The following is a 12,707-nucleotide window of genomic DNA, read 5'->3' as shown; positions in this document are numbered from 1 at the left end:
ACCAACGATGCCACCTTATGGCCAGAAATTGAACGGCAATTTTTCATGTTCAGCAGTGAATCAGATTTTACTAGTCCACACATGTTTCTAACCATATTAATGGTTTGCTGAGACTTCCGCTGCCACTTCTGAAGCAAAGCTTCAAAGCAGTAATCCGTTTATGACATGCACTCATTTTTCCTCTGGAGGAAGGAACGGTCAGTTTCCTCAAGAATTAGAAAGTCGTCTTCTGCACATAGCTAAGATTTTCTGACATGAACTAAATACGCATATAAAGCTCTCTTTAGGTAGGCATTGCATCGTGGAATAACATTTTGAATTTTATCTTGAATTAAGTGCTAAAAAAGGAAATCTACTCTGCATTTTTTTGGATCAATGAACAATTAGCAAAGGACATTTTTTGCCTTGTCAGCACAAGGTCAACTTCAAGCAACAAACACAGAATGCCTCAGTGTACAGAGATACACTGAATGCAATTCAGTGGTCCAAATTAAAGGAAAACTAAAAGGTTTGAAGGTTTGATCATAACTGAAAGTTCAGTCTTTTAGGAGCTGTGTTGCATGCACATTTAAAAGAAACAATATAGAAAGAGACAACTGTCCACTAGAAGAACAGGGTGCACATAGCTTCACAAGACAGTTTACCGGACACTTACAGGATATCCATTAAGAGGCTGGAAGTACAAGTTTGCATCAGTAACACACACATGCCCTGGGTTAGTCACCAAGGGTGTCACCATTTCTGCTTTGCATTCCATATGCAGCGTTTCAGAAATGCTCTGAAATCTACAAGTGAAGAAAGGGAGTAAGTTTACCTCTGGATCTTACTTCTGGAGAGCTACCCTTTGAAATTCTCTAGAAGGGTGTTAGGTTATCTTCTTAGCTTGGGACATCTGGATTGGGACCTTACTAAGGAAGACTATTTTAGGCATGAAGAGCTGTTTGTTCAGACCTCTACTTTAACAGGCACTCCAGAAAGGAAAGTTATTACCTTCTCCACCATTGTCAGTGCAGTAACTACATTGACAAAGCCTTTTGAGGCATATACTAATGCCTCATTTACAACAAATTCATGGAGAATCTTAACAGCTTGGAGAGAGACAAAAAAAAAAAAAGTATCAGGTTTATCTTCACACCACAGTTTCCCATTCTATCTTCTAAGATGGATCATAATTCTCTGAATTAGAGAGCTTATGCTGCCCCAAACACATACACTTATTAAATACTGAAACAACAGACTAATCCTTCAAGCTAAAACTCATTTTTCAGTATAAAGTTATTAGAAAGATACCTGTTTTTATCAAACGAAGTTCTAGCCAAACGTGACTGCAGTATAGCAGTTATCTAAAAGGGAGAGAGAGAGAAGAAAAAAAGTTAATATGGTCCATAATCCAAATGCAGTTAACATTTCACTGCTAACAGTAATATTCCAATAGAATTCATCAGGTACTTACCATGGCAGCTTGATCTCCCAGCTTATCTAGACAAGAGGCCCTGTAGAGCTAAAGAATAATGAGCTTTAAGTGAAATACCACAGACATCTCTCACACAGCTCAGAAGTCAATAGAAACTGGGAAGGATTTAGCAATGGTGATAGAATATCAAAAGAAAATATATACTTTCTTGGCCTTTTTGTTTGTTCATTACCATTTTATTACTTTATCTATGTACTAGCACCCTACCTAGAAAGCAACTGACAGGAGAAGCTTAAGACTGCTCTCAGAACTAGCGACTCTATGTTCAATTGCTGCATTTTGAAAAAAGAGATACTCCAAAAATTTCAGCTTAAAAATGAGAAGTTACTCAAAATACTTGGTTAAAGAAAGCTCCCCTGAAACATCTAAAAAAGAAGCTGTGACAACGTGCAGTGATATCAAATAAAACGCACCTGATGTAGAGTTTGTACAACATCTCCCAATTTTCCAGCAACATCCAACTGGAATAAGTATTCAGTTCTACCCTAAAACAAAAAGTATGTTTAGTACAAATAGGCCTAAAATAAAACTCAATTAAACTAAAATTGAAACACGATACAAGCTGGTCAAAGGACACTTTTCAGAGGTTGCAGCAGTCCTGATACATACTGAAGATAGCTGAGAAATCTTAACTTCTTCACAAATGTATCTTCCTTGAGGTAAAGCTCTTTGTGGACAGTATTTGGTTTGTTATTTAATACAATGCAGCGTTAACAGCTTTGCAGTGCTTAAATTAATAGGCGCTAAATGTTCGTAAAATGTAGAACTAGTACATGCTCCATGTAGCAAGTGACGTGATGCATTTAAGCAGTTACTGCTTGCCTTTTAGACAAAAAATTCTAATCCATCAAATCTTGAAAGGTTATGCTATACAAGTTATCATTCTCTGCAGCAACTGTTTTGAGCTGGAATGATCAAAAAAAATGCAATCGCAACCTGTTTTAACCAGTCATTTCTAACTCACTAACATACCACCTCCATCACCCAGAATGTGTGGCATAATCATTTTTTCCTCTACAAAATTTTCTGTTTTCTTAAGTGCCGTTTTACAGTACATATTTTTATTTTAGTATATTAAAAGTATGTGTGAAAATCGACCACAATGAACTCTTACATATAACTTGCCTTCAGCAAAGGTGGTAGAATCTCTTGACAGCTCCCGAATATAGCATGGACAACATCCATGCTAACATACTTCTGTAAGACTTTTTCCTTTCTTAGGTTAGATTTGTAAAGAGTAATCAGTAAGACTATTTCAAGACACTGATCTGCAGATATAGTAGGATTTATTTATCAAAACATCTTCTCTTGCAACTTAAGAAAACATGGAAATTCAGATCATCTTCACAGTTACCTGAGCTGAATTGACAGTAATCCAAGAGAAAAATATGCTTCAGAAAACAAGTGGGGCTGGGATAAAGGGAGACAAAAAAATTCAGTAGCACTAATTTGGATGAAATCTTTGCAACATTTCACTGGGAGCACCCTTATCCCTCAACAGGAGGGGCATAGATCTAAGAAATCCTAGGAACAGTTTACAAGGACTACTTACAGCCAATATAAAAGCTTTTGTGAGCATTTCTCCAGCTACCTCTCCAACCACACGCAAGAACAATAGCTCAGTATTTCTGTAACTTATCAATGTTATACATGTTCTCGTACACGTTAACGTATACTTGTTAATAAGACATGTTCACCTAAAATGCAAAATGAAACTCAAGCACTCAGTGAAGCATCTGGAACAGGTAATGATTCCAATCAAAGGTATTTAAGAGCAACAAAAAATTTGTAACTTGTAATTACGACTAGGTATGTTTTAAGTATGAATGAATTCTGAGTTAGGACAAGGAAGTAAAATGAAAAGCTTTCCAAATGGCTCTTCTCTCTCTTTTTTATGTAATACATAAGTCTTGCACATGGAGATGGAACAGAAAATACAAGGACTAGAACAGAAAGCAGGTTCAACACATGAAGCATAAACGCACATGAACGGCATAAAGCAAATGAAAAATTAAAGATTCCACTTTAGAGTTAGATCCAATCACCAAAACAACCCAAAACAGTTGAGAGAATAAATTAGAGATCTTCTCTAGTCTCTCTGCTATTCATAACAATATTAAAAATTCATGTACTCCATTACTCCTGAAATCTTTTACTTGTACAAATATACTGAAGAATACAATTCTGCCTGTTGCGATTCTGCCTTGGTCAAGAATTCTTGGATAAAAACGATGTTTATTAATAGCTTAAGAGCTCATGTTCTTTGAAAAGCGTATATAGAAGTTTAGAATTCTGTTGCTTTTCCTTGATCTGGATTATACTCTTCTAGCGTGTTTCAATGACTTTGTATTTTTACTTTGAGTTCATTTCTTAACCCCTCTCCCATTCCAGCTAAAAAACCCTTCTTTCTAGGCCTTGAAGTCCTCAGACGCAGAGTTAGAGCAGATCCATCCCATGAGCAGACACCATGCATGCAGAAGCAAGCTCTGGTTTCTGCTGTGAGAAGACTTCCCTGCCTTTTCTTTGAACTGTGGAGCACTCAGCTGGGAAATATCAATTAGCAAGATCTTTGTTTAGGTGTAATGAGAACTGAGAAGTCCTCAGCCAGGATGCAGTTTCCACTGAACAGTGGTGGCCAGCTGACAGTTCTGATTGATGAGCCTACGGAGCTGCACATCAAGGTAAATATCAAGTATCAAGTCAGCAGCATGTCCTCCAACAAATACATCACAAACACATTACAGAAGAATTCAGATACTAGTTTTATCTAATACACAAAACGACTTAACTTCTTGATGCTTTATTGTAATATTCCTCAAACAATAATTATCTTGCTCCTTCAGAACAAGAATGCAGTTTCTTTCAAATCATTAGGTCCCTTAAAAATAGTGAAAAATACCTACTTACTCTTACTGTTTTATAGGGTCCAATAATGTTTCTTTCTTTAATGAGAAAAACCTGAAAGAGCAAAAGAATGTTAAAGTCTTACGCCTTAAAATAAAGACTGCAAAGCTAACCATACTATTTAACCAAGTAAAAAACTGGGTTGTAATATCCTGTGTTAAGTGACTACCCTAGTGGAACTACAAAAAAGAGCAATAATCTTTTATAACAGCTAACTACTAACTGCAAAAAGGACAAGTGTTCAATTCAGTTCAGAGGAGTACCTATTTAAACAGTTCATTTCTTTCATTCTAATCATATGATCTTCAGGGATTTGCAAGATTAAAAGACAACAGGTCTAATTGCATTTAACAGAATGCTCCTCTGTCTCTTCTTTTGCAGCTTATGCTTTTAAGGTTCTGCCTTGAAACAAAGTTAATCCATGAAGTAAATTATTCTATAAGCCTTTTCAAATGAGCTCTTATTCTTTTTCCACTACCAAAGATTTTGCTTCCAGTTTCAAATTAGCCACAAACATCAGACTCCCTCTCTCATCCAAGAGCACATCTTCGAACAGCTTTGTTTCTCCAGTGCTCTTCCCCAGAAGACACATGACAGAAGACACTCTCCTTCTTCACAACGTTCTCTTCACGTCCTCCTACTGAAAGGAGGTACCTCCTACCTCCACCTGAACTCTTAACACCTTGGTTTGTGGATATCCCCTTATTTCCTGCCAGGTGAAAGAACTGGAAAGTCAGAAATAGGTCGTGTTTTTGTTCTGTCTAGAGGAAAGGCTCAAACTCACCAACTCTCAGCCCTGACTATGGTTCTGAACTATACAAAGCATACTACGCTACACCACCGGCCTTCTTCTACTCCATGGCCTAACAGACTTGGCTGCACCTGACACACGGCTCCACCAGGCCCAGCGCCACGGACTGCGTACTACGATTCCACATCCAACGGCATTGTGGCAGCAACATCAAGTCACATCCTTAAACAAGAACAGATACTAACCTTCTAAGAGTAGCTACTATACTGTCTCTTGGCCAAAAGGCAGCTGTCTAGCACGTACAGTCCTTCCCACCTCACACGGGCTGACACTAGAGCTCACCTTTGTCACATGACAGGTTGCTGTACCGTCAAGCCAGAAGAAAGCAAGTGGTATACTCAGAGGCTTACTAACTCAGGGTGCCTCTAACTGCTACACTAAGGAATAATGACAATTGATACCTTTAATCTAACATAGACTTTTATAGGTCATAGGAGACTCAGTACTGGACTAAGGCACACCTACTTTGTCATCAGGTCTTACTTCCACACAAGTAAGTATTTTTCTGCATTGGCAGCCTCCAAAACCCAAATTTACGCAGAAAAACTGGAATATACATAAACGTACTCTAGCATATGTAAGCAGAGCACAAAGCTTTGGCCTACATTACTCATCTCCTTTTTTGGAGGACGTTCCCCTCACTCTACTTTGAAAAAAATATATTGAAAATAAGCTAATCTAATCCACAGTTATTTTTATTTCTTCTATTTCATAGTCTATTATGTAAAGCAAAGCTTTTTATCCAGCTATGCATTGACAATGCTTTTTGAGCCTGAAGAAAACGCAGAAGTTTGAGATGTTCCAACTATTCGCTAAGTGCGGTCTCCTACAAGAGAAATTCTACACAGGAAAAAAGAAATCTTTATAATTGATTATGATTTATCAAGACTATCACTAACATATACTTCCCATTCAGAAGTCCCTATATCCCTTTTATAAGAATATCACCCCATCAAGATATTCCAGAACTTTGCCCCAATGATATAAGAATGGTTAGCAAGCTAAATATAGCTAAACCAACATTTGTCATTTTGCAAGTTAGTTCTCCTTTCCTCCAATATGTTTTTACGCTCATTCTGTTTTTTTCAGAACACATACTGATGATTTATGGTGGAGGCAAAAAACAGGGTGATGAAATAAAAGGCAACATTTCAACTTCTTATTTTTTTTTTTTAAATCACCTTCAAGTTTGCAGGTCTTAATTAGAAATGACTTAAGCAAAATAATCCGTCAATAGATGAAAAAAATTGCCAGTGCAAGGTAGTGTAACTAAACAATACACTTCACAGAAGTAGTTTCAAAGATGAAATTAAATCTACTGATTACTTTAACAAAATCCACAAACGTTTCCAAAGTAGACAAAATTAAGCGCTTGAATTCATTTTTGATTGCAGCAATACTCAACTGAATAAGGCTATCAATTTTCATTACCGTTAAAGGTAATGGATTTGACAAAGATGTTAGCATATTTAAAAGAGTACTTCCCACCTCATCTCTGTTCTTTCCTGAAATTAACACACGAATGTTTTGCTGAAGCTTTTACAGCTCTCAAACACCTATTAGCTCCAACTTTACAAAACTTAAAAGTATATTCTGCTGCTTAACATTAAGTATAGACATACTCAACTTAATCACAACTCATAACTGAAACCTGAACCCATGTTTCTGTTAGTAGTGCAGCTACTGAAGGTTATCTGGTGCACGTACAGCAGAGTCCAATGTTTTCATAAAGCTGGACTCAAAAGGATCAGGACGGCTTTGCCGTTATCACTACATGCTGCACAAAGTTGGAGAAAACTACAGAAAACTGTAGTAAGACCAAAACAGAGATGAGTAATAACAAATTTGCTTAAGTAAACAGTCTGTTCCCCTTCTCCATGCAATTCCAAAATTGCCCCAAGCTCCTTTGCAAAACGCACAGGACAGAAAGTTCACCTTTTCAAAGTAATCCATCAATGAAGTCATAAATAACTTGAGATTTACAGCATCAATAGCTTCACATTAATGCTGGGCTTGTGACACTAATTACTTTTGTTCCCAGTTAAGAAAAAAAACAAAATAAAAAAAACAAAACACTCCAACTCCAAGAAAAACACCATTACAGAACTTCTCTTCTTCTTACAGAACCATTACAGAACAACTTCTCTCATTTATACATCAAGGAACTGTTATATGCGGTTCTTACCTGATTACATACAACAGAAATCCCTCCAGATGTATCCCTAAAATGAAAACAAAATATCTGAAGACATGGGGATTTGGGCTTTAAAAATAAAGTTACATGCAGAAATACAGTAACCAAAATTCACGTACCAAGTGAAAGGGTTATTAGCCTCACTGTCTTCTGGGGCTTTTATACTAATGCAGTCTCTCAGGGGTATCTGTAGCAAGTTATAAAAAGACATAATCCTTTTTAAAAAGCTTTTTAAAAGCAATCTGAAGTTACCAAAAAGCTGTAAGATTGCAATGTTTACCTTGATAATGGGCTGAATTTTTTCATCAGGTTCAAAAATAATCGATTTTGAACAGATCTTTAGAGAACCTCTGATTTTTCTGAAAGGAACATAACGTAGTTGCACATGTTTTAGAAGTAGCGAAAACTAGAATGACTCTAGCAAAGTAGTGTATGTAGGAGTTCTGTACCTTTCATCTCTGCAACCTTTATTTAGAATATGATTAGCTGTGTGATGTTCAAAGTAATATTCTTCCAGGTTAAGAAGGAGCAGCGAAAACCTACAAAACAATAAATAATTTCTTCAAAAATAAAACATCACCGAACAGGTAGCATATATAGCATTATATGTTTGGAAGTCTTCAGTGATTTGGCCCTCTCCTCCACCTTAGTATGAATTCATTTAAATTGACTTTTAAAAAAAAAACAAACACACCTACATGGAAATTTGTGTGCACATGACGACAGATGAATTCCCAGCATATGTAAGGTTAAGTATTTGAGTCTGTTTCATACATCTCGGATGAGAACCACCCTAATATACCTAGCTCTCTCTCTCTCTTTTTTTTTTTTTTTTTTTTTTAAAGCTTTATATTAGTTTAACTTGATCAGCTTAGCCCAATCAAGACATAACGATGACAGAAAAGGAAGAGCAGGAGCTAACAGCTTGGAATGAATGAAATTAGATCTTTCTGAGGCAAAACCAGGTTATATTGGTTTAAAATGGTAACAGAAGACATGGGCATAGTTTTTGCATCACAGCTGAGCCACTCTATGGCTCTAAGGAGGCATTACCTCCCTCTCCAGCCACACTTCTGTCCCGCCTTTGTGCCAGTTTTGGCATTTGTTCAAACCCACAACAAAACTATTTAGGAACTAATCCAACAGAAAACAAACAAAAAGAGATTTGAAAAAGTCTTCTAAAGTAGCTCGCTGTAGGATGAGAGCAGGGCCGTGCTGGTACAAGGCAAATCCAAACAGGCTAGATTAAATATAAGGTGAAACTACATTACATAATAACTTATTTTAAATAACTACTGTAGGTTATTAGGGCTTATTAGCTTTATAACCGGGTGAACTTGTGCGTTGCAGCTGCAGGGAGTAGCAGCGAGCATTGGCACAGCAGGAGGAAAAGAAACATCTTAAATCAGTTCAGTCAGAAATCCAACAATTTGTCTGCAACACTAGCCTGATCTGCAGAATTACTTAATTTTTATTCACATCCATGCTTTGAGCCCAAGTTCTGCATGACACCAGCGACAAGCTTTACACAAAACGCCCATGACAATGCTAATAATAGACACCAGGTATCCCCACAGCAGTATTTAAATGGCATGCAGTGAATATGTCGAGAGCTCACGAGATGAACTACATATTGAAGTGCCTGCTCATTAAGGAAGCATATTTCACAAAAAAAAAAGCATTCATTTTGTTCACGTTCTGTTGTGGTTGTGTTACATTAAGCAGAACACAATAACAATGGTTTGCTGTAGCCACAAATAAGAGCGTATACACATGCTCAGAAATCCTTCTCTTCAGAGACTGTATACCCATGACACTTTGCCCTAATAATAGGCTGCAACAGTAACAAGAGAATGTATGATACTTTGCTTAAGAAACTGATTAAATGTGTAACAGTGGGGAACTGCATCTTGGTCTTGATCCATCAAGCAGCGGCACTGCGCTGTACGCTGCTTCATTAGCCAGCATACAGCATTAAGCCTTTGACTTACTATACTGCCCCAGAAGAACAGCCGGGATCACAAAGCCATGCCAAGAAACGAAAGGCCAAATATGCCTGTTCCCAGACTACCTTCCCTTTCCTTTACGGCTGACTTTAAGGCATCAAAAAATTCAGCTTGAGTATTAAAGTCAGGCAAACATATAAATAGGGTCTTCAAGTTAGAAGCACTGGACAACTTCAATAAAGCTACCTATCTGTCCTGTCCCTCATCCCCTCATTTTTTTAATAACTTACTTTTTTCCAAAAAGTAGACCAAAAGGATCAATTAGGAAATGCATGACAACATTATTAGATCTATAATGAAACTTTTTTTTCTTTTAAATTATCAGCAAGAACTAGTATCTGGAGAAAACTTCTAGTTCCAATATAAACACCTGACTTTTCTTCATGGACGTGCTGTTTGTGCCTACTGCTCTCAAATCTTGTAATCCTACAATGCCACAATAAAATGAATAATAGAAATGATTGTTTCAGGCAAACATAACAGGATCAAGTTTGAGATATTTTTCTTAGCATTAGCAAGTAGCTCATTTTAATCCATTTTCAAAATGTATAACCTAACTGATACTTGAAACTTCCTAGGCATGGATCATTTAATTAGCATTTGTTAACAATAGTATTATCTTTCTCTAACTAGGTATCCTCTCCTGGCAAGCCCATGGAAACCAACTGAAATATCTGTTGACACAAAAATCCATCAAAAAAACCCATCAAGAAATAAATCCTTAGTGTATCGTTGGATATATTTGTGCCGGCTTCCTAATACCCAGAACATATTTTACATGCTTATGTTCACATATTTTGTAGTCACCACACTACTTAATTGCTCACAACACACTTATGAAGTCAGTGAGCCACAATCATCTTTTCAGGGATCATTTATCTCCACATATTAAACTTGACATACTAGAATATTTCAAAAAGCAAAATATTATTCTGTTAAAGACAAAGATCTAGACAAATTAGACAAGATTTTCAAAGAAAGCTCAAACCCCGGGAAAGCACCTGTAAGGGGTGTAGAGTTTCAAAAAATCTTCAATGTCCTACAGATCAACTTCTTAACAGTTTGGTCTTCATCCTCACCAATAACAAACAGGCTTTCAGGCAACTTTTCAGAAAACAATTATTTGCTTAATATATTTGATCATTTAAAGAGCTGAACTTAAAAGAAAGTTCAGTAGCTTCCCTTGTCCAACCTAGCCTACCAACTTCTAATGCCTCAACAACTGCTATTTACACTTGTGAAGAGAAGCCCCTTCCAACTGAAGGCACTATCAAACGAGCACATACACAAAAATAAAAAGTTTCAGTTTAGAACCCAGGATACTTTTCTGTGGGTATGGTTATCCGAATCAGTTCGCAGAAGGGACCAGCAAGTACCAGAGAGAGTACTGTGCGACAGGCTTGGAGGAAAACCAGCAGGGCCAGAAGCAAGACCTGCCACCTTTGATGCAGCAAGTCTTCACAGCAGCTCTGCTGCTAGGGAAAGTGAGAAGCTGCAGTTTCACTTTCTGGGACAAGAGGAATTGGTAGAAACCACTGCCATCAGGGGAAAGTCTTGAACTTTAGAGCAGGTGGAAGGGCATTTAAGTTGTTATGGCTCAGATTTAATGAGAACTCCACATCTGAAGTCAACAGCAGAAGCTTGAGGGAGGAGGGAAAACATGCTGTTCTGGAGCGTGGACATGTTAGGGGAGGTAACATCTATTACAAGAGCTTGCATAGCTGGAGGAAAAAAAAACAGACAACTTTAAAGAACACAAGGACTTTCTCAGGTCTGGAAGTGAAGTTAGATATTTCCAAGTCAAATACAACTTAAATAATTCCTCAGAACTTGGTCACAATTGTATCAGTCTATCTGAGGGCATGGGGCATGAAAGAAGGTAGCAGCTAATTATGGAGTGTTATATTGGACTTTTTTTTCCCCCCAGAGAAAACCTTGTTGAAGGCCTCAAAACCTTTTGTGCTGGGGCTTCTTCAGTTCTCACTCACATCAGTTGGCATTAGAAGTACACAGAACCCATGGATTTAAGAGCTAGTCTTTTAATAATACATGACCAACCTATATGAGATGAAAAGGTAAGCACCTATACTTAAGGGAGAGGTAAATTAAGTCTTACTAATACAATTTGGCGTGAAGACTTATTTTACACAGTCTTATTTTTGTATTATCCCAGAAAAATTGTATCGATTAAGAAAACCTGGAAAAGTCACATGTAAATGATGTCAAAGGTATTCCCTTGTGAAGGGAATCAGCATAGACATGCAGCTTCAGAAGAAAGAGGCTTGCCAAGAAAATCAGAAGTTAATCTAAAGTAGCAGAAAGAAATGGGTACAACACAAGCGTAGCAAGTGAACAGAGCTTTGTTTTAAAAACAAAGATGTTAGTGTTTCATTTATTTTTGCCTTTTTTAAAAAAGCTCTTGTGTAATTGCCACTCAGAGGAAGGCTAGGGAACGTGACTCAAGAACACACCCAAAACGCATATGAAAACCAGGCAAGATATTAAGCAGCAAGGACACACTTGCAAAACTTAACCTCATATGATGTCATCTGCTGAATATAAGGTTTGGGAACCCAGATGGCACCCAAACATTCCCAGCGCTGCTCAAAGCAGGAAACAGAGAAGCCAATTGCAGTATTCTTATTTTACAAAGTACAAACAGAGGTTTAGAAGTCCTGCCAAAATACTCTCCAATATCCCCCAAATAAGAGCTTCAAGCTTAGTCTACTTCAGGACCTTCCTTTGCGCTTAATACGCACATCTTTCCATACTTTGGGTAGCTAAGAACTCATGTAAGATCCAGCAATACAAAGGGGAGGGGGAACACGAGGGAAAACCCACACCCTATTTTATACACTGATGCCACCTACAAACTGAAGCACCAGACTTGTCAGAATCAGACAGCAGCGACTGTGCAGGGGCCAGTGTCCTGGCAACATCCCATTTATACCATCCAGAGCAGAAGGTACCTTTTGATCTGCTCTGAAGCCTTAATCTGTGATTGAATTTTTAGACATTTCCATCACTTCTAGATGATCTGACAGTCAAACTACTATATCAACCCATCTAGAACAAGCAACGAGCATGAGAATTCAGAAGCCTTTTTCTATTCATTAGAGCCACGGCAGCACCATTTACAGATTCCAACATAGACTTTATTTCTGCAAACAGCTCAACTGAATCCCACTGAACTCAACAGCTTGCAGAATCACACACACTTAGACAACAAATACAGGATTATTTTTTGGTCTATGCTCTAGCAGAGATCTAGTAAAAATAAAAATATAGAATGACAGTATCCAGCTAACAGCTAATTCA

At 37.5% G+C, this 12,707-nt stretch overlaps 1 protein-coding gene across 6 annotated transcripts in view; it reads right to left on the bottom strand.

Annotated features, from left to right (window-relative positions):
* Positions 1 to 12,707, bottom strand: part of NSMAF (neutral sphingomyelinase activation associated factor) — a 37,578-nt gene that overhangs the window by 21,256 nt on the left and 3,615 nt on the right. For all 6 annotated transcript variants that reach the window (XR_011139215.1, XM_068932639.1, XM_068932640.1 and 3 more), the window contains exons 2-10: positions 7,833 to 7,922; positions 7,664 to 7,742; positions 7,503 to 7,570; positions 7,375 to 7,411; positions 4,382 to 4,432; positions 1,888 to 1,959; positions 1,454 to 1,501; positions 1,291 to 1,343; positions 656 to 785 (exon numbers count right to left, since the gene is read on the bottom strand). Coding sequence is in view for 5 of the 6 variants with exons in the window: in XM_068932639.1 (XP_068788740.1) it covers positions 656 to 785; positions 1,291 to 1,343; positions 1,454 to 1,501; positions 1,888 to 1,959; positions 4,382 to 4,432; positions 7,375 to 7,411; positions 7,503 to 7,570; positions 7,664 to 7,742; positions 7,833 to 7,922 (628 nt within the window). In the remaining variant the exon portion in view is untranslated. The remainder of the gene's footprint in view (positions 1 to 655; positions 786 to 1,290; positions 1,344 to 1,453; positions 1,502 to 1,887; positions 1,960 to 4,381; positions 4,433 to 7,374; positions 7,412 to 7,502; positions 7,571 to 7,663; positions 7,743 to 7,832; positions 7,923 to 12,707) is intronic.

Source organism: Struthio camelus, chromosome 2, assembly GCF_040807025.1.
Source record: "Struthio camelus isolate bStrCam1 chromosome 2, bStrCam1.hap1, whole genome shotgun sequence".
Taxonomy (NCBI): Eukaryota; Metazoa; Chordata; class Aves; order Struthioniformes; family Struthionidae; genus Struthio; species Struthio camelus.
This window is presented reverse-complemented; position numbering and strand designations above follow the sequence as displayed.